The sequence below is a fragment of the Pelodiscus sinensis genome, chromosome 29 (assembly GCF_052426305.1).
Source record: "Pelodiscus sinensis isolate ZL-2025 chromosome 29, ASM5242630v1, whole genome shotgun sequence".
Taxonomy (NCBI): Eukaryota; Metazoa; Chordata; order Testudines; family Trionychidae; genus Pelodiscus; species Pelodiscus sinensis.
Window position 1 is genome coordinate 6,769,588 of NC_143080.1, and position 26,827 is coordinate 6,796,414.

The window sequence follows — 26,827 nt, forward strand, 5'->3', positions numbered from 1 at the left end:
CTCCGCTCCTGGCCCCAACCTGAGCCAGGCCCAGCTAGTTTAGGGGAAGGTGCAAGAAACCTTCCTGCTCCTCTCTCTGCTCCGCTCTTCAGAGCAGGAACAGTTTCCCCGGCCAGTCGCTCAAAAGAAACCCAACCCCCACCCAGCTGATAAGCAGAGTGCCCACTGCTAGGCGTGGTGCACATCCGCACAGGCCTTGGCGCGCATCACATTTATTCCACACAAGGATGGGAAAAAAAAATCTGCAAGCAGATGGGAAAGATGAGAAGGGAGCATTGAGCGGGGGGAGGGGCTGACTCCCCTGCCGCCCCATCACAGTCACATCCCGTCTTCCCGTTATCCCTATAAACACCCAGTTCTTTTCCCGCCGCTTGTGACAGGGGCCCCCATGCCGGTTGTGCACTGTGTGTGGAGTCTAGGAAATAGCCCACAAGGAGTTCCCGTCTCTGGTGGTGGGGGCAGCACACGAGAAGTGGGGATGAGACGCTGGACACGGGGGAGGCGCACAGGGCCCGTGGGGCCTGTATCGGAAACACAAAAACACAATTTTGCAGCCCCCGGAAGAGTCGACAATAGTTTATTAGTGCCATAGGCTAGTCAGGAGCAGACTCCAACACTAAGAATAGGCAGTTGAAATAATTCAGTTTCCACATACAAGGTTTTCTGGTTTTTTTTTTTTTTTTTGGTTAAAGAAAAATCGTCCGAAAGTTTTGCCATGGCTGTTTTCCAAATGGTATTTCCCCCCTTGCTACAAAAGACGTGATCGAAAGCCTGCGGGTCCCACCTCCCCTCAAGGCTTTCCCCGCGTCTCTTGAAATGCACGTGCGTTGCCAAAAGACGAGAACGGGCCCCCATGGGCCGGGGCTTTGGCAAGAGAATTTTTCTTTTTTCTTTTCTTTTTTTTAAAAAAGGAATCTTGTTGGTTGTCAGGAACGACTCGGCAGGAGCCGGCTGGCTGGGCAAGGCTAAGCGAGGCCAGCGCAGAGCTCTCGTAGCCGGGGCTCTCCCCCAGGCCTTCCCCCGCGGGCGTGCAGCCTGGCGAAGCAGGTGGTGGCGGAGTTACTCACAGGGAAGGCCGCGTGCAGGGCTAGCAGCAGTGCTGAGCGAAGCACACACTCCCACGCTAGCCGCCTCTGCCGAGTGCAGCACGGAAAGAGGGTGACGACTCCCCTGCCTGCGCCCAGGGCACTGAGGTTTCAGCGGCTGGTGCAAGGCGCGGGAACAGACACGCTTTGCACGGGGGGAGCTTGTCCTGGGAGCAGCCGGACAGACAGCACTGGTGTGAACGGTGGCCGTGCTGGGACCCAGCAGGGGCTCACGCTGCCACAGCCCAAGGGGAGCGCACTGCGCAAAGCTGGAAGGGCCGGCCATCTCCCTGCCAAGGGACAAGTGCGGCGCCTCCAGGTCTGGGCTTGTGGGGCGCTGGCCATCGGCCCGGCTCAGGGGCTCAGCGCGGCTCCCCTCCTGCGGCTAAGGGCACAAGGGACACGTGGACGTGGCGGAGGGCGAGACGACCCGGCTGGAGACCTACAAGCCTGTAACCAGGCTCAGCACCTCCTGCCTCCAGCCAGTAGATTGGGGGCTGCGGCAAGTCCCCTAGAGAGCAGAGCGAGGAACATCACAACTTCCCCGCCCTCCCGTCACACTCCCTGGTTGCCCCACAGCGTGTGACCGTTTCCCCCACGGCGGCTCCTCCCCAGGCCGTCCACACAGTGCACGGCTCAGTCCTGGGCTCCCACACCCGCGGAGCCCAGAGCCAGCCCCCTCCCGCACCAGGGGATCTGTCTGACCCTTCCCTTGGACCTCAGCGAGCTGCTGGGCCCAGACCTGGCCCTCCCACAGAGACACGCGAAATCCAGAGATTTGTGTTAAAAAAATATTCTGTGCTTTATTTACTCAGCCGTAGAAAAATAACGTTGAACGGGAGGGAGGGCGCCCAGGGCGGGGCCGGCAGTGCCTCCCCCCATCCTGAGCCACGCCCTGCCCTGACCCCAGCGGGGAGCCCCTTTCGTCCTGCACACAGAGCAGCCGTGTCCGTCTGGAGCCCCCTCCGTCCTCTCGCCACTTATCAAACCTCCCAGTGCTGGGCCAGGCACCATCCCACCAGCTGAGCAGAGAACGGGCCAGACAGGAGCCAAGAGGAAAAGGCCCCAGGGCCCTGGGGGGGACGCCTTCCCAGAAAGCCGCTCCCAAGGCGCAGATGCTGCCGCCTGGGCTGAGAAAAGAGGCTCTTGGCCCCCCAGGCAGTGGAATCCCCCGGTCTCTGTGCACACAAACAGGACCCGACGCGCACACGTGCCCCCCAGGACGGGGAGCGGGTAACAAAAGCGTTTCAACACACAAGTCCCAGAGGGGACGATTACTGCAAACTAAGTACCAGGCCTGCCCCCCCGCCGCCCCCCAGGAGTGGCTCCGGGCCGCGAGGGCAGGGCTCCGCGTCTGGGGGGGGGACACGGGGCGGGCGCCAGGGATCTGCTGCGCGCGAAGGAGCAGCGCTGCAGAAGCAGAAAGCGAAAGGCGGGCTTCTTAAAGGGACAGACAGGAAACCATATGACAAGCCCACTGCCTTTAGTACAAGGGGTAACACCGACGAGCCAAGCGCAGCCGGACACAGCTGCTGGCACGGAGCAAAGCCCCCGGACGAGCACCGCGCTCCCCGCACACAGACACTAACACGGGCTGCTCTCCGCAGGGCACACGCCCGGCTCGTCTCCGAGGGATGCGGCGGCCGGGCCGGGCCCGTCCCACAGCGCGGGGTCACGACTGGCTGTGGGGGATCCACTGACTGTCCATGGGCCGCCGGAGAAGCTCCTCCACGTGCCGGGCCACGTCCATCGTGTCGTCCAGGTCGAACTCCCCGTCGGGATCCAGCACGGAGTCGGGGCTGAGGGAGAGACAGGGAGAGCCTGGGGGGGGCATCCCTTGACAGCCCCGCGGGGGCCGGAGGCGGCGTGCTCCCCCGCAGCGCCCCCTCCCAGCACAGGGAGGCCCAGGGCCGGGAACGCGCGGCACCTACTTCTGCGTGTAGACGTTGAAATGGGGCTGGGAGCACACGGCGGGCGACGGCGCCTGATCCATGTAGGTGACCGTTCCGCCAGCGGGATCCCCGGAGGCGCTGGCGAACCTGGAACGGACGAGGGGCCGGCGCGTCAGCCGGGGGTGGGCGGACGGGAGCGCGGGGGCGAGCTTGGCAGCTTGTGCCGGCCCCGGCCCCCCAGCTCAGCACAGGGCGGGGGAAGGGAGTTCTCATGGGTCGCTCGGCTCTCCCGGGGCAGGATGAAGCTGTGCCCACGGCGGTGCCAATGGTGCTTTACACCCTCCCACGCAGTCCAGGGGAAGCTGTGCTGGCAGGGGCGGGTTACAGCCACACTCAGACCCTGCTCAGCTCCTCCCAAGTGCCCAGCAAACACTCTGGGGCCTGCTGGGTTCTCAGGTGGGGGGTTGAACCCTCCCAGCCCCAGGCCCAGGCTGCAGCCATCCGTGGCTGCCAGCCTGGAGCGCTCCTGCCCTGGCCATCGGCTCTGCCCCTGTGTGAGCCATGGGACGGGCGTGTCCCCAGGACCCTGGCCAGACCCTGTGGGGGGGCCCTGCGGAGCGAGGACGCTGGTTCAGGGGTGTGAGCAGAGGGGCCGGGGAGATGGGCTGAGGACAGCGCACAGACGGGCGTACTTACTCCGGCACCACTTGTTTGATCTGTGGCTTCACGTACCCATCCACGGCTTTAGCTACAGACGGGGAGAGAGAGAGAGAGAGAGAGAGATCAGCGCTTCGGCACGGCGAGCCCAGGGGGTGCTGAACCGACAGCGTCACCGGCGCTAGCAGCCAGTCGGCTCGGGGCACTGCCGAGCCAGACAGCCTGTCGGGTTGGCGTCTCTGCGCCATGAGGTCAGGCGCCACCGAGAGGAACCCATGGCTGCAAAGCGGCCAGGCCCTTGGGGGCGTGAGCTGGTGGCAGCCTCCTCCACGGCGGAGCCCGAGCGTGCTGGAGGAGGAGGGGGGCGCGCCCCAGACTCACAGAGCACCGGCGTGTAGTACTTGGAGAAGACCTCGTCCTTGGGCCGGTCAGGGAAGACGTAGATGAGGTAATTGAGGTCGCCCAGGCGGTCGGCCAGCGAGCGGATGGAGAAGTCTCGGGTCGTGAAAGGCATGAGGTTCCAAAACATCCGCTCAGCTAGAAACACAACAGCAGAGAGGCGCCTGTGAAACGTGGCATCCGGGGCCACGGGGTGCCATGGAGGGGCCTCAGAGGCACGCTGCGCCCGTCAGGCCCTTGTGTGGCACAGCCGGCCCCAGGAGTTCACTCAGACCTCAAGGAATCCAGCTTCAAAAATCATGAAAACTCTAAGAATCGACGCCGAGTTTGTTGGCGCTTCCTTAGAATCATAGAACCATAGAGCTGGAAGAGACGTCAGGAGTCATCAAGTCCAGTCCCCTGCCCTAGGCAGGACCAATCCCAACTAAATCAACCTGGCCAGGGCCTTGTCAAGCCAGGACTTAAACACCTCTAGGGATGGAGACTCCACTGCTTCCCTAGAGAACCCATCCCAGTGCTTCCCCACCCTCCTCGGGAAATAGTTTTTCCTAATATCCCACCTGGACCTCTCCCACCACAACTTGAGCCCATTGCTCCTTGTTCTGCATCTGTCACTACTGAGAACAGCCTCTCTCCAGCCTCTTTGGAACCTCCCTTCAGGAAGTTGCAGGCTGCTCTCAAATCCCCCCTCACTCTTCTCTTCTGCAGACTGAACAGACCCAACTCCCTCAGCCTCTCCTCATGAGTCATATGCTCCAGCCCCCTCATCATTTTGGTCGCCCTCCATTGGATCCTCTCCAACGTGTCCACACCCTTTCTGTAGCGGGGGGCCCAGAACTGGACACCATACTCCAGCTGTGGCCTCCTTCTGGCTGTGCACCTTTAGGGGTTCCCTCCCTGCACCCTCGGGGCTGGAAACGTCCTGTCCGCACACCGGCACGGTGAGAGTATCATGCAATCGCCTGATTCTGGGAGCTGGGGGCTTCGAAACCCCCCTCCCCGTATCATCAGCTTTGCAATTCAAGTCCCTGGGCTTCCCCAGGCGCAGGGCTGCTGCTGCATTCAGGGCATAGGGACCCTCCCCCCCCCCCTCCTGTTTGACCCAGGGCATCTGCAACAGACTGGGGAGAGCCCGAAAGTGAACCTAAGGAGAAACAAAAGCAGAGGAAGGAGGAAGGCTGCTGGGCCATGGGCGTCGCTGGGCTGAGAGCCGGGGCAGAGCCGAGCCGGCACGTTCTTGCAGGTCTCACAAGGGAGGCTCTGCCCTGGCTGCATTTGCACGCGAGTCTCTCTCAACACAGGGCTCTGGACCACACCCGCTGGCGTGGACTGGGCAGCCCAGCCCGGCCGCACAGGGACGGCCCTGGCTTTCCCCAGTGGGAGGAGGATCCTCGCGGCAGCCAGCAGCCCAGTGGGACGCATGTTCTGGGCGAAAAGGAGAAAAGCCAAAGCTCTCCAGAGCCGCCGGCTGCCAGCAGGGGCCCAGCGGGGTCGGTGTGGTTCACCGTGCAGACACCCGGGGATGGCCGAGCCTGGATGGCGGGGTGGGCTCCCGCCGGCACAGCCTGGGCCTGCCCGGGAAGGGGGCCTGAGGCACCTTTACTCCGGTCTCACAGGTCAGCGAAGCGCCGCCTCTAGCAGCGCAGCCGGGCTCCGGCGGGACGTGTGGGGTTTGCGCCGCACCAGGGGCCCCGTCCCAGCCCCGGCCCCGTCCCAGCCCCGGCCCCGCACTCACGCGAGTCGAACTTCCAGGCGATGGTGATGCCCCCGATCTCGGAGTCGCTGAAGCGCAGCAGGAAGGTCCCGTCTGGCTTGTTGATCAGCAGGTCGTGCGCTTGCTGCTTGTTGACAAAGCCCAGGATGGCCCTAAGCACAGAGAAGGGGTGAGGGTGGGGGCAGGCGTGGGGGGCCCTAAGCACAGAGAAGGGGTGAGGGTGGGGGCGGGCACAGGGGGCCCTAAGCACAGAGAAGGGGGTGAGGGGTGGGGGCAGGCACAGGGGGCCCTAAGCACAGAGAAGGGGGTGAGGGTGGGGGCAGGCACAGGGGGCCCTAAGCACAGAGAAGGGGGTGAGGGTGGGGGCAGGCGTGAGGGGCCCTAAGCACAGAGAAGGGGTGAGGGTGGGGGCGGGCACAGGGGGCCCTAAGCACAGAGAAGGGGGTGAGGGGTGGGGGCAGGCACAGGGGGCCCTAAGCACAGAGAAGGGGGTGAGGGTGGGGGCAGGCGTGGGGGGCCCTAAGCACAGAGAAGGGGTGAGGGGTGGGGGCAGGCGTGGGGGGCCCTAAGCACAGAGAAGGGGTGAGGGTGGGGGCAGGCGTGGGGGGCCCTAAGCACAGAGAAGGGGGTGAGGGGTGGGGGCAGGCGTGGGGGGCCCTAAGCACAGAGAAGGGGTGAGGGGTGGGGGCAGGTGTGGGGGGCCCTAAGCACAGAGAAGGGGTGAGGGTGGGGGCAGGCGTGGGGGGCCCTAAGCACAGAGAAGGGGTGAGGGTGGGGGCAGGCGTGGGGGGCCCTAAGCACAGAGAAGGGGTGAGGGGTGGGGGCAGGCGTGGGGGGCCCTAAGCACAGAGAAGGGGTGAGGGGTGGGGGCAGGCGTGGGGGGCCCTAAGCACAGAGAAGGGGTGAGGGTGGGGGCAGGCGTGGGGGGCCCTAAGCACAGAGAAGGGGGTGAGGGGTGGGGGCGGGCACAGGGGGCCCTAAGCACAGAGAAGGGGGTGAGGGGTGGGGGCGGGCACGGGGGGCCCTAAGCACAGAGAAGGGGGTGAGGGGTGGGGGCAGGGGTGGGGGGCCCTAAGCACAGAGAAGGGGGTGAGGGGTGGGGGCAGGCGTGGGGGGCCCTAAGCACAGAGAAGGGGTGGGGGGCAGGGGCAGGAGTGGGGGGCCCTAAGCACAGAGAAGGGGTGGGGGGCAGGCGTGGGGGGCGGGGCCATTCCAGGGAGGAGGGTCTCACCCGTCGTTCCAGTGCGGCTTCAGGTGCTTCTTCAGCACCTCCATGACGCCGTCGAACCACTGCCAGAAGGTGTAATTCCGCCCTGGCAAGTTTTCCTGGGTGAAGACAAAAGGCCCCGCGTGTGTCTGAGCCCGGCGTGTCCTCCAGCAGCCCCACTGCCGCTGTGGGAACGGGCCTGGCACCAGCCCCCCTCTCTGCGCAGGACGGGCCCTGGTCCCGGGGTCTCTGCGGGCCCCGCCCTGCCAGGGCAGGCAAGTCTGGCACCTCTCCTGCGCGAGCCCGAGGGAGGGAGCCAGGCGTCCCGCCTGCTCCTTTGGGGGAGGCTGGCCCCAGGGTCAGCGGGAGCGGAGCTGGGCGGGCCCAGGCCCCCTCCCTCGCAGTCCTTGCGCCTTCCCACGTGGCACGCGGTTCTGCAGCGAGGGCGACGCCACAGGGACCCCAGGCCGGCGAACCCCGGGGCCAGGCTGTCTGCGGCGATTCGCCCCACGTGACGCCGCTCGGTGCCTACGGGCTCCCCTCCTCCACCCCGGCCCCGCCGGGCGCCCCTACTGCCCAGCCCGGCGGGCAGGCTCACCCGGTTGAACTGGGACCAGGAGACGGCCATGGCGCTGAACTCCTCCAGCTGGGGGCTGTTGCTGCTGAAGAGCTTCTGGGCCAGGAAGAGCAAGTTCTCCTTGGTCAGCCCCCGGCTGCTCTGCACCTCCGCCTTGAACTTCATGTTGAGGGCCTCGCACAGCTGGGGCCACAGCACCTTGTCGGGCACGGCGAACGGCACCCGGCCCTGCCGGAGGGGACGCGGGGCCAGGGTCAGGCGGCTCCAGTGCGCCGGGCAGGGAACCCAGCAGCCCTGCCCCACCCCAGTACCCCCCGGAGCCCCACGCCCCTTCCCCCAGAGCTCTCCTCCTCCCCCCTCTGTGCCCCATGCCCCAGAGCTCCCCACCTTACTCCACCGCCCCATCCCCTCTCCCCCAGCATCCCCTCGCCCGGCCTTTACCCCCCCCAGCATCCCCTCCCCTGGTCTTCACCACCCCCTCCCCCTCTCCCCCAGCAACCCCTCCCCCGGCCTTTACCCCCTGCCCAGCATCCCCTCCCCTGGTCTTCACCACCCCCTCCCCCTCTCTCCCAGCATCCCCTCCCCCAGCCTTCACCCCCCCCCCCAGCATCCCCTCCCCTGGTCTTCACCACCCCTCCCCCTCTCTCCAGCCTCCCCCCCCCAGCTTCCCCCCCCAGCCTCCCCACCCTGGTCTTCCTCTCTCCCCCTCTCCGCCACCCCCTCCCCCCCTCCCAGCATCCCCTCCCCCAGCCTTCACCCCCCCAGCATCCCCTCCCCTGGTCTTCGCCACCCCCTCCCCCTCTCTCCCAGCATCCCCTCACCCGGCCTTCACCGCCCCCTCACCCTCTTCCCCAGCATCCCCTCCCCTGGTCTTCGCCGTCCCATCCCCCTCTGCCCCAGTATCCCCTCCCCGGCCCTTTGCCTCCCCCATCCTCCTCTCCCCCCAGTATCCGCTCTCCTGGCCTTCACACCCCAACTCCTCTGCCCCAGTGTGCCCCGCACAGGGCCCAGAGCACGGGGTCCCAAGTGACGAGGGCGGGGGAGGCCCCCGGCGGTGCTGGCTGCTCACCGGCTCGGCGAAGGCGTTATCCCAGAGCACGGTGGCCGTGGCGTTATTGTCCTGGCTCCCGTGCACGATCACCACCACGGGCAGGGACAGCGTCTGCGGGAACCAGCAGGGCCGGGCTGAGTGCGGGGCGGGGCTGGGGGCTGGGGGCTGCCGGTCCCCACCTGCTGCTGGGCGGTTCTGAGCCAGGCGGACCCCTCGTGTGTTCCTCCCCCCTCCTCCCCACAGAGCCCCCCAGGGCTGCCCAGCTAGTGACTGAGGCTCAGATTTCCTGTGTCCCTCCCTCCGCCCAGAGACGCCAGCCCGGCGACAGGCGACAGGAACCGCCGGTGCCCAGGTCAGTGTCCCCGCCGGACGCCAGCCCCAGAAGGGCTCCTACTGCCCCCAGGGCCGGGCAGAGGTCCAGGGCGGCAATGCCAGCGTAGGGCCCAGGGCAGCGGCGGCACCAGCTTAAGGCTAAGGGCCGGGCAGGGCCTAGGGCAGCAGCAGCGCCAGCGTAGGGCTCAGGGCCAGGCAGGGTCTGGGGTAGCGGCGGCGGCGGCAGCATAGGGCTTAGGGCCGGGTAGGGGCCGGGGTGGCGGCGGCACCAGCGTAGGGCTCAGGGCCGGGCAGGGTACAGGGCGGTGGCGGCAGTGGCGCCAGTGTAGGGCTTAGGGCCGGGTAGGGGCCGGGGCGGCGGCGGCGGCGCCAGCATAGGGCTCAGGGACGGGCAGGGTACAGGGCGGCGGCGGCGGCAGCGCCAGCGTAGGGCTCAGGGCCGGGCAGGGTACAGGGCGGCGGCGGCGGCAGCGCCAGCGTAGGGCTCAGGGCCGGGCAGGGTACAGGGCGGCGGCGGCAGTGGCGCCAGCGTAGGGCTCAGGGCCAGGCAGGGTACAGGGCGGCGGCGGCGGCGCCAGCATAGGGCTCAGGGCCGGGCAGGGTACAGGGCGGCGGCGGCAGTGGCGCCAGCATAGGGCTCAGGGCCGGGCAGGGTACAGGGCGGCGGCGGCAGTGGCGCCAGCGTAGGGCTCAGGGCTGGGCAGGGTACAGGGCGGCGGCGGCAGCGCCAGCATAGGGCTCAGGGTCGGGTAGGGGCCGGGGCGGCGGTGCCAGCTCTACCTTGACCTGGAAGACCAGCTCGTTGCCGCCGACACTGAACTGCGACTCGAAGAGGATGGTGAACTTCTCCTCGGTCACCGACTCGGCGCCGCGCCGATCCGAGCGCTTGATGCGCTTCAGGGACTGCGGGAGGCAGGAGAGGGCGTGAGAGGCGGGCCGGGGCGGGAGGAGGGGGCGGGGCCTGCGGCCCGGCTCTCACCATGTTCCTGAAGTGGGCGCTCAGGGTGCCCGTGGCCTGGTGGTACTCCATCACGCAGCAGTTGTTCAGGATCTCCCCGCTGCTCTCGCTGCAACGGGAAAGGCAGGTCAGGGGCCGGGCGCTGCGCCAGCTCCGCCAGGACACCAGCTGTGGCGCCAACCGTCTCCAAGGGGGGGGCCACGCCCTCTGGGCCCAGGGATCCCACGCGGGGGGCTGGAAGCTGGCTGCGGGCACAGTGGCCTGTCGCCGGAGGGGGGCCTGCCTGCGGGTTTGGTTCTTTGGGGTATTCCAGCCGGCTGACAGGTTCCTAGGGAAGGCCGGGACCTCCAGACACACCCTGCATGCTGAGCTAAGGCCCAGCAGCCGCCCCACGCCGGGGGCCTCTTGCCCAGAGACAGCGATGGATTGAGGGCCAGACACGGCGTGACCTTCGGCGGACAGACAGCCTGTGTGGCAGCCGGCTGGCGCTTTCCCACCTTCCTCCCCTGAACCCTCCCCACTCGCCCCCAGGAAAGGAGCTACTGCCCTTCCCCGTGCGTGTCTGTGCCGAGCCGCACACGGCCCAGCCAGACCCTCGGTGGGGAGGAGGGCGAGTTTCCACCGAGGAGGGGGCTAGAAGAGAGTGACCCCCCCCCCCCCCCGCACCCGGGACATGTCCCAGCTGCTGTGCCAGAGCTTGTTCTCCAAGCGTCTGCGGCTCTCAGCCGGGGAGTTTTCATGCTCAGTTTTCAGCCCGCCGGGCGGGTCGGACTCTACGCCGGCTTCCCCGGAGCTGAGCTCTGGCGCCTCCTAAGCGCTGCCCCTGCCCTTGGCTCTCCCACGCCCCGAACGTCCCAGCAGGCCGGTCCCTGGCCTCTTACCGCCGGGCTGGAAGGGCGGGGTGCGAGAGCCCCCGGCAAAGCGCCCACTGCCGAAGGGACCAGTAACACCCCAGCTCTGCCCCAGTAACTCGGGTCGCCGGAGCAGGCGGTCACGGTCCCGCTAGCTCTAGGGAAGGCGCTAGGCGCCATTTGTCTCCGTGCGAGTGTCCTGTCCTGCCCCCTTGGCGTGGGGGCAGGGCGAGCTTGTCTGCGCCCCTCTCCGCTCAGAGGGACCCCGCCGGGCACACGCTGAGGGGGCCCCGGCTCTGTGAGCAGAGGGGCAGAGAGAACACGGAACCAAGCTCCCAGGGCCCTGCCAGGCGGCGCGGCGGGGCCAGCTCGGGGGTCTCCCCGGCGGAGGGGGGGCCTACTTGCGGGTGCTCTCGTTCTTCAGCAGGGCCTTGGCTTGCTGCTCGCTGATGATGGTGGCCTTCACCTGGGGCGGGTTCATGTGCACGTTCAGCTTCCCCCCCACCAGCAGCCGCACGGTGGCCGCGAACTTGGTCTGTGTCTTCAGCACCTGGGGGGGCTGCTTCTCGATGATGAAGGTGCTGGGGGAGGAGCCAGCGTCACGGGGCCTGCAGCTGCAAGAGGGGCCGGAGCCACAGCCCCCTCCTGCAGCCTGGGGGGGGCACCGGCACATTCCCCCTCCCCGGCTTACTGCACCCGCCCCAAGAGCCCCCTCCCGCCCAGAGCACTTGCCACACAAGCCCCTTTCTCTCGCCCCCGCCCCCCGCTGGCCCCTCGCAGCCCGCTCCTGCCTGGCTGGCTCAGAGCGAGGCCATTGCTGGGCCTGACCCTGTCTCCACCCACGCTCTGAGCTCAGCCTTGGCCCCTCCAGCCCATGGGAAGCAGATGGCCCGGAGCCCATCAGGGCCCAGCCCGGCCCTGCCCTGCCCTCCCAGCCCTTGTGGGGCGGACAACCCAGGCCATGTGGGGCGGACGTCACAGCCCGGCCCTGCCCTCCCAGCCCTTGTGGGGTGGACAGCCCAGGCCATGTGGGGCAGACGTCACAGCCCGGCCCTGCCCTCCCAGCCCTTGTGGGGCGGACGTCCCGGCTCCCCAGCCCATGTAGGGCAGATGTCCCAAGCTGGCCATGCCCTCCCAGCCCATGTGGGGTGGACAGCCCAGGCCATGTGGGGCAGACGTCACAGCCCGGCCCTGCCCTCCCAGCCCTTGTGGGGCGGACGTCCCAGCTCCCTAGCCCATGTAGGGCAGATGTCCCAAGCTGGCCATGCCCTCCCAGCCCATGTGGGACGGCCGGCCCGGCCTGGCCCTGCCCCCACGTTACCTGGTCACCAGGGCGGAGATGATGTCTGTGATGGTGCTGTTGAGCTCGGCCAGCATCTCCTCCACGGGCCCCGGGATGGGCAGCTGCTGGCACAGGTGCTCGGCCCGACGGATCTGCTGCCGGTTCTGCCAGATGATCTCGGCCAGCTTCTCACACCTGGGGCGACGGGGCCCGGCCGGGTCAGTGCCCTGGCAAGGCCCAGGGACCTCCTGGAGCCCCAACCCAGCTGTCTGTGTCAGAGGGTCACAGGACTCCCCGTCTGCACCCCCAGGCTGGCACGGCCTGGCCTTAGCCAAGCGCGTGGGGCACTCAGACGCCCCAGCGATCCAGTCCCATGTCCCCAGCGATGGGGGCAGGTGACGCCTGGACTAACACCCCTGCCAGGGTCTCCCCTGAGTCCGCCTCTTGGCTCCCCGATTCCCCGCTGGCGGCGGCACCGTTCAGTGGCTTCCCAGCCAACCGCCCAGGGCCAGCCGGCAGCTCTGGGTGCCCAGCCCCCCTTTCCCAAGGGGCCCCGTCCCCGGGGCACTGACGCACCAGGACTGCAGCACGTCGAGGGTGCCCTCGGGGGGCCCCCCGTTCCCCGCCAGCTGCTGCCGCCGCTTCCACTGGATCAGCTCGTCGTCCAAGATGGTCGTTTGCTGCTTGCGCAGCAGCTGCAGGGTTTTCTGGTGCTTCTCCGCCAGCTCCTGTGAGGGGCGGGGCGTCAGCGAGGGGCGGGGCAGGGGGCGGGGCTATGGCAAGCGTAGCTGCCCCTCGCTGGCACCGGGGGGGAGGGAGTGGGGGCCCCCAGGCCTGGCACTCACCACTCGGTACTGCTGTAGTGTCTGGGCCTCCCGGTGCAGCCAGGCCTCCAGCGACGCCTTCTTCTGCTGCAGCGTCGTCTCGCGGGACATGCGCTCCTGGGGGCCCAGCTGGGAGAGCTGGGAGAACTGGGCTGGGGGGGGGGAGGCCAAGAGCCTTAGGCCTGAGCCCTGCCTGCCCCGGTGCTCCCCGATTCCCAGAACCCCTGTGCCAGGCCTGCCCCGGGGGCAAGGACTCACTCCCCAGGCCTCACGGAGCCCGTGGGAGGGGCTGAGCTGGGGCTATGGAGGGGGTGGAGGTGAGGGGGGGGTCTGCGAGCATGTAGACACCCACAAGGGTGCGGAGGGTGGGTGAGATGTCGCACCCCCAATACTATGGCAGGGTCTCCCCTGCGCTAGGTGGGCAGCTGATCTCCCCACAGACACCCCTGGTCCCAGGGTTGAGCAGCCAGCACGGGTCCAATGGGGTGGGGGCTGAGGCGCAGAGGGCCCAGTGGGGGGGAGACGAGGCGCGGGGGGCCCAGTGGGGTTGGGATGATGTGCGGAGGGCCTAGTGGGGGGAGTACTAGGCACAGGGGGGCCAGCAGAGGGGCAGCAGGTGCAGAGAGGAACGAAGGGGCCAGCTGGGGGAGCACGAGGCGCAGAGGGGCCAGGAGGAGGGGTGCAAGGAACAAAGGGGCAAGCTGGGGGGCATGAGGCACAGAGGGGTCAGCGGGGGGCACCAGGTGCAGAGGGGACAGGAGGAGGGGTGCAAGGAACAAAGGGGAAAGCTGGGGGGCACGGGACGCAGAGGGGCCAGTGGGGGGGGGGGGGGGCGTGAGGAACGAAGGGGCCAGCTGGGGGGGGCGCGAGGAACAAAGGGGCCAGCTGGGGGGGGCGCAAGGAACGAAGGGGACAGCTGGGGGGGGCGCGAGGAACGAAGGGGACAGCTGGGGGGGGCGCGAGGAACGAAGGGGACAGCTGGGGGGGGCGCAAGGAACGAAGGGGCCAGCTGGGGGGGGCGCGAGGAACGAAGGGGCCAGCTGGGGGGGGCGCGAGGAACGAAGGGGCCAGCTGGGGGGGGGGGGCGCGAGGAACGAAGGGGTCAGCTGGGGGGGGGCGCGAGGAACGAAGGGGACAGCTGGGGGGGGCGCGAGGAACGAAGGGGACAGCTGAGGCGCAGAACCACATAAGCAGCATTCCCTGCCAGCTGCAGCCCTGCCAAACCCAGCCGCACCCAGGGCCTGGTGCCCCCTCAGCAGCTGGGACAGGGACAGTCCCTCAGGACAGGGGTCTCCCTCAGGACGGGCTCTCCGGGCCAAGCTGCCTCTGCCCTGCAGGCCCTGCCCCCGTCAGCCCATCCCCACGGTCCCTCCCTGCCCCCATGGCTGGCGCCCCCACCTTGGAGACGCAGGTTCTCCTGGTACTGGATGATGAAATACTCCTGCGTCTGCTGCAGCTTCTTCAGCTCGCTCTCCGTGTCCTGGGTGACCAGCCGCAGCTCCTCGAAGGTCTGGTTAATCTGCAGGTGCTTCTGGGACAGGGCGTCCGCCAGGCTGCTGGCCGGGGCGGGGCTCTGCACAGAGGGGCGCCAGCTCAGGGCCATGCTCCTGTGCCCGGAGCAGGGAAAGGGTGGGCTGCGGGGGGGGAGGGGGGCGACAGCCCCAGAAGGCGGAGGCCGAGGCTCGCGCCAGGGGGCAGTGGCTGGAGAGAGACACTGTGACGTGGTGGGGTTGTGTTTGTTCTGTTTGCTTGTTGTGTGTGTGTGTGTGTGTGTCGCGCGCGCCTCAGTTTCCCTGGGCACTGCACTGATGCCTGGCTGGGGATGGGTGTTTTGGGTGTGACTCTCACTGAAGGGAGGCTGCCCCCGCCTGCCCAGCCCAGCACGGACACAACGTCCCAGGCTCTCCTGTCACCTGAGCCTCGGTGGGAGATGCAATCAGGTGACGCCTTTTGCCAGGGGAAGCTGGACAGAGGAGGAGGAGGCTGCCTGCAGGGCTGGGGGCCTGTTGCTGAGTGTGTGAGTTGGTCTCAGCTGGCTTAGGATGCAGGGAGTCCAGCTGGGGGGGGGGGCAGGCAGGGAGCCCAGAGTCCTGGTGCTGGGCCCCCCATCTCCAAGATGGATGGTGCTGACTGCTCCTGTAAAAAGTCTGTGTCCCTGTGAACCCATCACCCTTCCGTTCTACCTGCCGCCTGAGAATCCCGTCTGGCTGGACGGGGGTGCAGGGCCCGTGGATCCCCACACTCTGTGACAGACACGGGGTGGGGTGACGGGCTCCAGGAGGTCCCAGCAGAGTCAGTGCCCTGGCCTGGGGTCCCCCAAGAGACAGGGAGTGAGACAAGGGCCCCCTGCCTGGCTACTCACGTTAGTGGCCTCCCGGACCAGCCGCTGCTCGTGGTACAGGATGTGGCGGATGCAGCGCACCAGCTCCATGGGGCACCGATCGTACGTGTTCTGCAGGAGGGACAGCAACGCCCTGAGCTGGGCTTGTCGGGGGGGCTCTCTGCCCCGGCTGGGGGAAGGGGGTTGCCCTGTGTGAACGGCCACGGCCCAGCCCAAACCCACCCTGCCTGCCTCCCCGCTCCCAGGCAGGTGGGGTGGGGATGGGGTCACCACAGCCAGACAAGGAGCCTGAGGGGACAGAAGTGCCGGGCGGGGGGGGGGGGGCTGCCACATGGCCCCAGGGCTTGCAGCAGTGGTCCCATGGGGAGGGTGGGGGCAGCAGTGGCCCCATGGGGAGGGTGGGGGCAGCAGTGGCCCCATGGGGAGGGTGGGGGCAGCAGTGGTGGGGGCTCAGGGACGCGCTGGCCTCATGCAGTGAGGAGAAGGGAGCAACAGGTACCAGGCACCTTCTGCCATGACCCTTGCCCCGCCCTCCCCTGCTGTGCCAGGCCCCGGCGGGGAGGCAAGTGGGCGGCCCTGGCAGGACACAGGGGGACAGGGCGGCTCCGGGGACCGACCTGCAGCTGTGTGGCATAGTGTCCCAGCTTGATCTTCAGCAAGAAGCCGTCCTCGCCCACTTGGTGATCTGCCTTCTTCTGCAGCTCCTGGATCAGCCCCTCCAGCAGCTGGGCGGCTTTCATGTTCTCCTGGGGGCTATCGAGGTCGATGGAGTCCCTGGCACAGACACAGACGGGGGAGAGCTCAGCTGGGGCCCGAGACCGCAGCTGCCGGGGGACCCCCCATGCGTCCGTCCCTCAGCAAACCGCAGCCAGCCCGAGCGAATGGGCGCAAAGCCCCGCCCCCTGGTTCTGCCCCCCTGGACCTTGCACCTGCCCCCAAAGCTTGTGCCTGGCCTGAGCCTGCCCCCCGCACAGAGCCAAACCCTCCTCATACCCGTGTCCCCTGGGCTGGAGGCGGGGACCTGCCTTTAGCTAGGGTAAGGGGAAAGTGAGGCACGAAGGGCAGCGGCGACTGGCCAAAGCTCCCCAGAGAAGAGGGGACAGGACAGAGAAGAGGCCGGATCCAGACGTTCCCAGGCTCAGCTCTAGCCTAGGCCATGGTCTGCTCAGCCGTGAGGTTGTCAGATCCACGGATGCCCAACAGCACAGGGGGCCATGAGACGCCTTCACTGCCCGCCCCCTCCCAGCTCTGCCCAGGATCCTAGGGCTTCCTTGCCCTCCCCCGCAGCCCCATTTAGAACCCCAGGCAGGCCTGTGGGGCGGGCTCACCTACCATGCCTGGCTCTCGATCCACTGGGACAGGTAATGCCGCACCTCGATGGGGAAGTGCTGGCCGTAGAGCGCCTGCATCTGGCGCAGGGCCTCTCCCTGCAGCTGCTGGGCCTGGATCCACACGGCCATCGTTCAGAACCTGCCGGGCAAGGACACGCCGTCAGGGCGAGGGCCCCCCGCGCCCCAGAGTGGGCGGCGCCGGCCCCACGGCTGCCCGGGGCAGGCTACATGAATGCGGGAGGGGGACTCCTGGCTCTGGCACAGCTGGGATCCGACTCTCCCTCCCAGGAGGGGCCCTGGAAAAGCCAGCAATGGACGGCCCCGTGGGATCGCATGCAACGCGGTCACCGTCCCCGTCGCATGCGCCCGACAGCTCGGCCTCGGGCCGGCCAAGCGGAGCCGAGCATGGGAGGCAGCTCAGGGAGCTGCCCAGCGCAAATACGAAACCTTTGCCCCACCCAACACCAGGCTGCCTTCCCCAGCCCTCCAGATGCCTTCCCTCCCCTCACCGGGGCACCTGGCCACGCTCCCCAGCCTCCTGGCCCCCTTCCCCAGCCCGCTGGCTGCTTTCACCAATGCCCCCGGCACCCAGCTGCCTGCCCCAGCCCCTCAGTGTCTGGCCCCCTTCCCTGAGCAGCTGATGGGAGGAGCTGGCCAAGGGCATGACAGAACAGGCTGGAATCTCCCACATGCCAACGCTCTGGGGCTTTGCCCCACGTGGCCTAGGCAGTCCAGTTCCTCAGGGGGCAGAGAGACCCAGCCCTGCTACAAAAGAGGCGCCCAGGACAGTCCCTCTGCAGCCAGCCCAGGTCCGGGGTCTTACGTGCCTCCCACTGGGTCCTTGCCGCACGCAGCCCGGGGGCACTGGGTTTGAGAGCACGCCCAGCGCCCGCCCGCTGTCGACTGTACACAAACACCTGGGAGCAAACACCCGGGCGAGGCCCCCGTCCCTGCTGAAATTGGATTCCTCGCGCTATTTCAGGCTCCTCCGCCTCTCCAAACACTAGGGGAGAGGAGCCAGCTTCTATTCTGGGCCCAGGCCGGGCTGCACGGCCACGCTCATACTTTGGACTTTAATCTGGGCCTGGAGGCATTTCAACTGGCCGGCGGGGAGAGCGCACACGGCACCAAGCGCAGTGCCGGGAGGCAAATATAGCACAGGCCGACAGAGCCAGCGCCTATAAAAAGCAGGAGCTTCCCCTGCCGAGCCGGCCGGATCTTGGAAAAACAACCTCGGGGGTCGGAGAGTTTTTACAGGTGATGCAATGAGGCGCGTGGGCCGGGGGTGGGGGTATAAATACGACAGACACAAACCGCGCTGAGGAACGTGACTCGGGTTTCAAGTCAAGCACTGAAAAGTTAAGAAACGCCACAATTCACACTTGGAAAACCTTCCTGTGGCCTCTCCAGGGGCTGAGGGTCGGGCTTTGCCACGCTCAGGTTTCTTTAACCCAGTTTTCTCTGGGCAGTCGCCGAGGTTTTTTGGCAAGGGAATTAACGGGGGAAGAACTCCCAGATGTGGGCTCCTTCCTGTGGAACGTCACTGGCCTCTGTGGGCTCGCAGTAGGGTTGGCCACCCAGGCCCACCTCACCGGTCTCGGCTGCTTGAGCTAACCGTTAACCAGCAGCAGCAGCAGGTTGTTGTACTGTTCGTGGACCAAAACTAGAGGGGGTGAACCACTTTGCCGGTGGCGTCAACTCGCCCGTTCCTCCCTCTTTCGCCCTATCCCCTCCAATTAGTCCTGTCCCAGGCCTGGCTATTCCCCCCCCCCCCCCGGCTCCCCTGTCCCCTCCCGCTCCCCCCCATTAGTCCCTGGCTCCATGGGTTCTCATCAGCCCCCATCTCCCTCCCACTCCTAGTCCAATCTGCTTCCCCCCCTCCCCTGGCCTCCCCCATGTTCCCCGGTTCCAGCCCCCCTCCCTGATCGTCATGTCCAATCTCAGTGCCTCTCTAGCTCCTAGTCCCAACCAGTCCCAGTCCTCCCCGCCCCCCCAGGCACCGGCTCCTTAGAAGATCTGTCTCCCTCACCTCCTTCCTCCTGCCCTCTGCCCCACGGTTCCCAGACCAGATTCCTCCCCACCCCAGGTGCAGGTAGGCCGTACATACAGGAGGGGATCTACCTGGGGGTGCAGGGGCTCCAGAACCCGCCGGAGGATCAGGGTGGCTAAGGAGCTGACTGGGAGTAGAGCGGCTGTGACCCTAGACTGCAGAACTAGGGAATCTCAGGCAGGGGCAGATGGTTATTTGACCTCCCGGTGCTCAGCGTGGGGGCCCCAATTCAGGGAGTGGTGACCCTGCGAGGGCCCAGGGAAGGGTTGGAAACCTGCTTTGCGGGGGGCGCTCCAGCTATGGAGCTTAACACCGAGAGGCTCGGGGTGACGTGGATGGGTCTGTGAGGACCGACACGGGGACCCAACGTGCAGCTGCGGCCCCGTCGGCCTAGCCGAGGGAGATCGGACGCAGTCCCAGGGCTGGAAGCGGACGCTGGACAAACTCAGCCTGGGAAGGCGACGTGCGTTTTGAACAGCAGGGCTAGGAACCACTGAGCCCCAGCTGAACCCTGAACAGCCTGAGCTGTTCCCAGGGCCACAGGGCCTAGCGGCCCCACCTCCCTCAGGCCCAGCGAAGAAGCTCGAAGCCTCACAGCACATAGGGTGACCCCAGAGCTCCTGCTAAGCAGCAGGGGCTGTGCGGGGGGTGGGGAGTGCATGAGGGGGCTGTGAGCAGGAGAGGGTGCATGGACGGGGGTGTATGGAGGGGGGCTGTGAACAGGAGAAGGTGCATAGACGGGAGTGCACGGAGGGGGGCTGTGAGCGGGAGGAGGGTGCATGAAGAGGGGCTGTGAGCAGGAGTGGGAAGTATGGAGGGGGGCTGTGAGCAGGAGGGGAGTGTATGGAGGGGGGCTGTGATCAGGAGAGGGTGCATGGATGGGGGTTCATGGAGGGGGTTGTGAGCAGGAGGAGGTACATGGAGGGGGGCTGTGAGCAGAAGGGGGTGTATGGAAGGGGGACACGGAGGGGGGACATGGAGGGGGGCTGTGAGCGGGAGGGGGGTACACGGAGGGGGGCTGTGAGCGGGAGGGGGTGTATGGATGGGGGTTCACGGAGGGGGGCTGTGAGCGGGAGGGGGGTATATGGAGTTCACAGGGGGCTGTGAGCAGAAGGGGGTGTATGGATGGGGGTTCACGGAGGGGGGCTGTGAGCGGGAGGGGGGCTCACGGAAGGGGGCTGTGAGCGGGAGGGGGGCTCACGGAGGGGGGCTGTGAGGGGAGGGGGGACAGGAAAGGTTCTGTGCAGAGGTGAGTGTCATACAAACCCAGAACCCTCCAGTGCTGGCATGTTGCCAATGCCCCAGGAAGCTTCCGGCGGAGCGCCCGGGGGCCGGCAGCAAACCCCTCATTGGGGCCCTGCGCGGTGGCCCTGGCGCCGGGTCAGAAGCTCTTGGTCCCTTCCCCGCGTGCAGGGGATACTCACGGCAGGAACAGGTGTTCTCCTCGCTCTGCCCTGCCCCATGCACCGTCCCGGCAGCCCCTTGCCAGCCCCCTGGGCACCGGGACCCTGGGCACCGAGGGGAGTCCTGCCGCTTGGCTAAAGGTTCGTGCCCCGCAGGGACAGCCCAGCTCCCGGCGTGGCAGCCCAGTGCCGCCGCTCCACGGGCTGCCCGGCTACAGGAAGGAGCAAACAGCAGCAATTTCCTTCCAAAATGTCAGCTGCCTCTCGCAGACCAAACAGCGAGCGCTGGGCTCCTGGCAGCTTCCTCCCTGCGCCGCAGCGAGCGCGCGACCGTGCGCAGATCCCAGCCACGCTCGCCGGGAGCGCCGGCGCCAGGCCGCGTGGGGCCGGCAGCGAAGCAAGCGTCTTGCTCAGCTGAGGACAGGTCCTAAAACCAGCAGGGCAGGTGCCCAGCCGCTGGCCAGCGTTGGCACGTGGGCGTTTCCACGCCAGCCTGCGCCTGCTCTACCACAGGACACAGCACCAAGGGGAGGAGGCTGATCGCAGGCCCGTCCTCAGGGGGCATGTAACAAGCTGTCGCCCCCGCCCCCTCGGCGGCCCAGCACTCACCGCTGCATGGGTTTATGGGGCCCAAAGTGCCCAGTGCCTGGAGACCTGCCCAAGGAGCTGAAACCCCAGGGCCCAAAGTCTGCTGGGCAGGGGAGCAGAGGACAAGGGGGGGCATTTATCGAAAGGCGCAGAGCACAGAGCACCCGTGGCTCCCCCCAGGACGCGGGTCCTGGGGTGACTCCAAGGAGGGGGCGGGGCAGGTCATGTGCCCACCCTGGAAGCTGGCTCCCTGCTATCTGGCCATGCAGGGCCAAGCTGTGCCTCCCGGTGCTCCACTGCCCACGCCCGGCCCAGCCCGGCCCGCCAGGCCTCCCCCGCTTCTCCGGGACCCTTCCACAGCCCGTGCTGGGGCCTGTGCTCCCTCCCCCCGAACCCTGTTCTTCCCAATACAACACAGGGACGACAGTGGGGGACACGGAAGCAGCCCCAGACCATACCCAGCTGCCCAGCAGTGAGCAGGCTGAGCCAGCGAGTGGCATCGGCTAGGGTTACCAGATGGCTTTCAAAAAAATACCAGACGCACATGATCTCAGAACAGGATGGGGGGGGAGGACTGGCCGGGAGGGGAGTGGGGCTGATTGGGAGCTGGGGGGGACTGGCCGGAGGGAAGCAGGGCTGGCCAGGAGGAGCGGGGCTGGCTGAGGGAGATCGGGCGAAGGAACCAGCCGGCAGGAAGCAGGGCCAGTCAGGAGAGCTGGCAGGGGGGGGGGACTGGCCGGGGGGAGGGGGGAGGGGAGCAGGGCTGGCCGGGAGGGGGTTGGAGGGAGCGGGGCTGACTGGAGGAGATTGTGGCGGGGAGGGGAACTGGCTGGCGGGGAGCGGGGCTGACCGGGAGGAGGTCCGGGGGGAGTGGAGCTGGCTGGGAGGGGGTCCGGGGGGAAGCAGGGCTGACGGGCGGAGATTGTGGCGGGGAGCAGAGCTGACCGGGAGTGGGTCGGGGGGAGCGGGGCTGACCGGCGCAGATTGCAGGGTGGAACCGGCCGGCGGGGAGCGGGGCTGACCGGCGCAGATTGCAGGGTGGAACCGGCCGGCGGGGAGCGGGGCTGACCGGCGCAGATTGCAGGGTGGAACCGGCCGGCGGGGAGCGGGGCTGACCGGCGCAGATTGCAGGGTGGAACCGGCCGGCGGGGAGCGGGGCTGACCGGCGCAGATTGCAGGGAAGAACCGGCCGGCGGGGAGCGGGGCTGACCGGCGCAGATTGCAGGGTGGAACCGGCCGGCGGGGAGCGGGGCTGACCTGGGCGCACGCCGATCCCAGAGTGCCACCCATCCCACGCATGGTCCTGGCGGTTCATCTGGGTGGAGCCACCACCACCACCGTGGCCCCTTTAAAAACTGCGTGCTGAGGCCTTTTGGCCCTAACAAGCTGCCAGCGGCTGCCGCCATCTTGACTCCCTGCACCGAGCCGGACAGCTCCCCAGTAAGCGCTAGGGTTGCCAGGCTGCCTCCATATGGAGCCAAATCAGAAAGTACCCGACATTTTAGGTATTTTCTGAATTTTTTTACCAGACAGGAGGCAAACATGATGGACTGTCTGGTTCAATACTGGACACCTGGCAGCCCTAGGCTACAAACTCTCTTTCCCTTCAAACAGATTCCCACACAATCTCGGGATTCCAGTCGCTTTAAGCTCCCCAGAAGAGCGAACGAACCCGGCCAGAGCCATCGCAGGCAGGGGAGACAGGGATGTAAACTCCTCGCTGCCTGCCAGCCCGCCTCTTTGGAACCGGCTGTGCGGCTGGGTCGCTTCATGTCGGCCTGTGGTTTCCAGCGTGTTTGCTACAAGCGGAGCTGGCACCAGCTGTGCGGGAGACACAGGCCACTTCTGAAGGTTCGGCAGGCTGACAGGTTTTGTTCCGCTCCTGCAGAAGAGCGTGGCTTTCGCCCTGCTGCAGCTGGGGACAAAGAACCCGCCGGTGGCACCCTGACAGCCCTCGCTGGAACATGGGTGCCAGGCGAGAGGGAACGGGAACTTCGAGGCCTGCTCTGCACTCGCAGAAGAGAGACAGTGTCAGTTGTGGAAAGAAAATATTTCCTCTTAAGAATAAAGGCGAAGGGCCCAGCTACAGGCCAACCCTTTGAACCTCGACTGTCAGGATTCAGCACTTCTGCTCGCGTCCTCAAGGACTTGAGGCTCGGGCGAGGTCACCAGAGAGCCCCAAGAGAAACAAACCATCCAGCAGGGGGTGCTCTCCTCTCAGTCACTCGCAAAGCAAAGGTGGCCCCCGGAGAAGGAGAGGCAGCAGACACGCAGGAGCCGAGAGGCGCGCCTTCCGAGGACTTTTCACAAGAACCGGGGCGCTGTCAGCTCTGGTGCAGCTACCAAGCTGCCGCGCTCTGCCCCAGAGATGGCTGCATTTCAGAGGAGGGCAGTCCCTCGGTACCCTCGGCGATGTGCTTAGGTATCTTTCAGGATGAACAATGCCACGGAAACTCCATCATTCAGGCTCCAAATCTAGTCGCACAGTCGTTGCATTTGCGATATGTAACCCCATGTCCCCGCTGACACCCACCGCTCAGGGACCAAGCACTGGAATAAAGACTGTCTGCCTCTCACAACTCACACTCCTCCCTAATTGCATATCAGCCAAAAGCTACACAGGAGCAGAGGGGATTGGCTCCCTGCCTGAAATTTTTGAAGAGCCACGTAGGAATTGAAAGTTCACAGGCGAGACCCTGAACCAGCCTGGGGTCTGGTAGGTAAGGTCGCATGGGAAGCAAGTGGAAGAGGAAAAACAACTGAAGACAGCTGGCAGTTTTTCAAAGAGACATTATTAAAAGCACAAGAGCAAATACTTCTTATCTTTCCGAGGCAATGGAATAATGGCAAGAGACCACCCGGGATTAACCAGGAGATCTTGAATGATCTAAAAATCAAAACGGAATCCCACAAAAAGTGGAAACGAAGTCAGGTAACAAAGGATGAATGCAAACAACCCACACAAGTGTGTAGGGGCAAAATTAGAAAGGCCGAGGCACAAAATGAGCTCAAACTAGCAAGCGACATAAAGGGTAACAAGAAAGCATTCTACTAATATATTAAAAGCAAAAGGAAGACCCAGGGCAGGACTGTTACTAAATGAAGAGGGAAAAACAATAAACAGAAAATGTGGAAATAGCCGAGGTGCTTAATGACTTCCTTGTTTCGGTTTTCATTGAGAAGGTTGGTGGGCAGCAACCAAACGCCTAGCAGAGTGAAAGCCAGAGAAAATGGGATAGGATCAGAAGCTAAAATAGAGCAAGAACAAGTTAAAAATTACAAGTCAGATGTCTTCAAGTCACCAGGGCATGATGAAACGCATCCTAGAATACTTAAGAAGCTGACTGAGGAAATAGCTGAGCCATTTGCTATTATGTTTGAAAAGCCATGAAAGTCAGGAGAGATTCCAGAAGACTGGAAAAGGGCAAATATAGTGCCCATCTAATAAAATGGGATATAAGGGCAACCCAGGAAATTACAGACCACTCATCTTAACTTCTGTATCAGGACAGATGATAGAGCAAATAATTAAGGAATCCATTTCCAAACATCTGGAAGATAATGAGGTGATAAGCAAGAGTCAGTCTGGATTTGTCAAGAACAAATCTGGTAGCTTTCTTTGATAGGATAACAAGCCTTGTGGATAAGGGGAACGTGGTAGTTGTGGTATAGCTAGATTTTAATACGGCATTTGACAGTCTCGCATGACCTTCTTGTTAATAAACCAGGGAAATACAACCAAGATAGAGCTACTATAAGGTGGGTGCATAACTGGTTGGATAACTTTCCAGAGAGTAGTTATCAATAGATCACAGCCATACTGGAAGGGCATAATAAGTAGGGTTCTGCAGGGATCAGTTTTGGTACCAGTTCTGTTCAATATCTTCATCATTGAGTTAGATAATGGAATAGAGCAGGGAAACTTTTTTTGGGTTGGGGGTAAAAATCAGTTGGGATTTTTACCACACACAAGTGAGAAGCAAAAACAAACAAACAAACAAAAGCCCAAAACCCAAAAAACCCTAACTCCCTCTCCGACGTGGCCCCTGACTGAGAAGAAAGACCCTCCCCGCATTCCCCTCATGCACCAGAGCCTTGGAGGGGCTCAGGCTAGTAGATTTTGTATTCTCCAGTCCCACAGGGGGATGGCAGGAGGGAAGGGGGGCTCTCCAATGCAGGGAGGGAGCTTTGAGCCTCAGGGGCCTGATCCAGGCAAGCTACGGGCTGCATCTGGCCCCCAGGCCTTAGGCTTCCCACCCCGACATAGAGAGTGCTCTTGTAAAGTTTGCAGATGACACCACGCTGGGAGGGGTTGCAAGTGCTGTGGAGGATAGGGTTATAGAGCAAAATAATCTAGACAAACCAGAGAAATGATCGGAGGTAAACAGGATGAAATGCATTAAAGACAAAGGCAAAGTGCTCCGCTTAGGCCACGTCTACACTGTCAGATGTAAACTGCGGGTAGTTACAGCACTGCTCACAGAGCCCTGCAGGGAAACAGCTGTTCTGTGTCCACTCTGCTGCTTGTGACGGTAGAGCATGTCCACATTAGCAGCTTCTGCAAACCCGCAACATCTCAGCCTCCTTTCCCGGCTCTTTGCCCAGCAATCTCTCTCTACACACGCACACAGACACACCTGCCTCTGTGCTCAACAGCACAAACATTCCATCCGTCTGCTTTGTTCTGTGTCCCAGAGAAAATCAGCCCCGTCTGCAGGCTGGGCCAAACAAACCTCTCAAAGGGAATCTGCACAAGCCTGCAGGGTAGACCGAGGGAGAGGACTTGAGGGACTATGGGCCATCTCTGGAGGCCAGTCACAATGTAACAAACAAGTCAAGTGTCCACGTTGGCCCCCCAGCGCTGTATCTAGAGCACAGAAAGCTCTACACTTCTCATTGAGGTGGTTTACCTAGGGTGCAGTGTGACGCAGTGGGAGCCTGTCTGCTTTGTAACCCGGTGTCCCCACCTGGCTGTGCGGTGCTGTGTGAGTCCCACTGATACACCACACGTGTATTGGCCCAGACACCTAGTCCCAGACTGAGCAGTTAAGAAGGCTCTCCCCAGAGGGAGGGACAGAGGAAGGGAGGAGACGACGCACACCTGGCTGGGGGGCAGGACCTGGGCGCTGGGCAGTCTTGGCTGGGCAAACATGAAGAGAACAGACTAAGCCGAGTGGTGGGGGGTTCAGGGGCCTGTGGACCCCTGCCCCAAGGGGCTGCCTGCCCCTGACTCCTATGTCCACATCGCGCCTATGCTGTGCTGTATCTCTGAGAAGCAATAAACGCTCCATATTCTACAGGCTGGCGGAGACACATCTGGCTGCGGACGGGGGGCAGGGTCGGGGCGGCTCCCTGACGCACCGTCACACACAGCAACTGCAGAGATAGTTCGCACTAAGTGCCTTGCCAGTGTGGACACCTCGGGAGTGACAGCGCTGGGAGCTGATTCACTGCGCAGTATTTGCCAGTGTAGACTTGGCCTTAGGAAGGAACAATCAGTTGCACGTATACAAAATGGGAAATGGCCGCCTAGGAAGGAGTACTGAGGACTGGAATCTAGGGAGTCATAGTGGACAACAAGCTAAATATGAGTCAACTATGTGACGCTGCTGCAAAAAAACCAAACGTCCTTCTAGGATGTATTAGCAGGAGTGTTGTGAGCAAGACACGAGCAGTCATTCTTCCGCTCTACTCTGTGCTGATTAGACTTCAGCTGGAATATTGTGTCCAGTTCTGAGCACCACAAGTCAGAAAAGATATGGAGAAATCGGAGACGGCCCAGAGAAGAGCGGCAGGGGGCTGGACTCGATGACCTCTCGAGGTCCCTTCCAGTCCTATGATTCTATGATTCTATGATAAAAACAAATAAAGGTCTAGAAAACATGAGGGACGACTGAAAGAAGTGGGATTGCTTAGTCTACAGAAAAGAAGACTGAGAGGGGACATCATAGCTTTCAAGTACCTAAAAGGGTGTTATAAGGAGGAGGGAGAAAAATTATTCTCCTTAACCTCTGATGACAGAACAAGAAGCAATGGATTTAAACTGCAGCAAGAGAGGCTTAGGTTGGACATTAGGAAGAAACATCCTAACTCTCCAGGTGGTGAAGCACCGGAATAAATTGTCTAGGGAGGTTGTAGAATCTCCATCACTGGAGATATTTAAGAACCGGTTAGTCACACATCTGCCACGGATGGTCTAGATCAGGGCTACTCAACACGCAGCCCATTTGTTTGTGGCCCGCGGTGCGATTTGGGTTGATATGTGTTTTAATAGTCAAATTCCT

At 64.4% G+C, this 26,827-nt stretch overlaps 1 protein-coding gene across 8 annotated transcripts in view; it reads right to left on the reverse strand.

The window, feature by feature from the left end:
- Positions 1–561: 561 nt before the first annotated feature.
- LOC102462477 (signal transducer and activator of transcription 5B) overlaps positions 562–26,827 on the reverse strand; it is a 72,979-nt gene continuing 46,713 nt past the window's right edge. For 4 of the 8 annotated variants that reach the window (XM_089774067.1, XM_089774064.1, XM_089774065.1 and 1 more), the window contains exons 2-19: positions 16,504–16,641; positions 15,789–15,945; positions 15,193–15,282; positions 14,229–14,403; positions 12,852–12,982; positions 12,583–12,734; positions 12,046–12,201; positions 11,126–11,305; positions 9,895–9,982; positions 9,696–9,818; positions 8,601–8,693; positions 7,553–7,759; positions 6,979–7,073; positions 5,769–5,899; positions 4,016–4,171; positions 3,674–3,725; positions 3,017–3,124; positions 562–2,884 (exon numbers count right to left, since the gene is read on the reverse strand). In XM_089774067.1, the coding sequence (XP_089630193.1) occupies positions 2,758–2,884; positions 3,017–3,124; positions 3,674–3,725; positions 4,016–4,171; positions 5,769–5,899; positions 6,979–7,073; positions 7,553–7,759; positions 8,601–8,693; positions 9,696–9,818; positions 9,895–9,982; positions 11,126–11,305; positions 12,046–12,201; positions 12,583–12,734; positions 12,852–12,982; positions 14,229–14,403; positions 15,193–15,282; positions 15,789–15,945; positions 16,504–16,631 (2,349 nt within the window). In that variant the 5' untranslated portion in view covers positions 16,632–16,641 and the 3' untranslated portion in view covers positions 562–2,757. Of the gene's footprint in view, positions 2,885–3,016; positions 3,125–3,673; positions 3,726–4,015; positions 4,172–5,768; positions 5,900–6,978; positions 7,074–7,552; positions 7,760–8,600; positions 8,694–9,695; positions 9,819–9,894; positions 9,983–11,125; positions 11,306–12,045; positions 12,202–12,582; positions 12,735–12,851; positions 12,983–14,228; positions 14,404–15,192; positions 15,283–15,788; positions 15,946–16,499; positions 16,642–17,329; positions 17,354–19,976; positions 20,169–26,827 lie in introns of those variants that run through there. The other 4 variants (XM_089774062.1, XM_089774063.1, XM_089774066.1 and 1 more) reach the window with 3 other exon arrangements.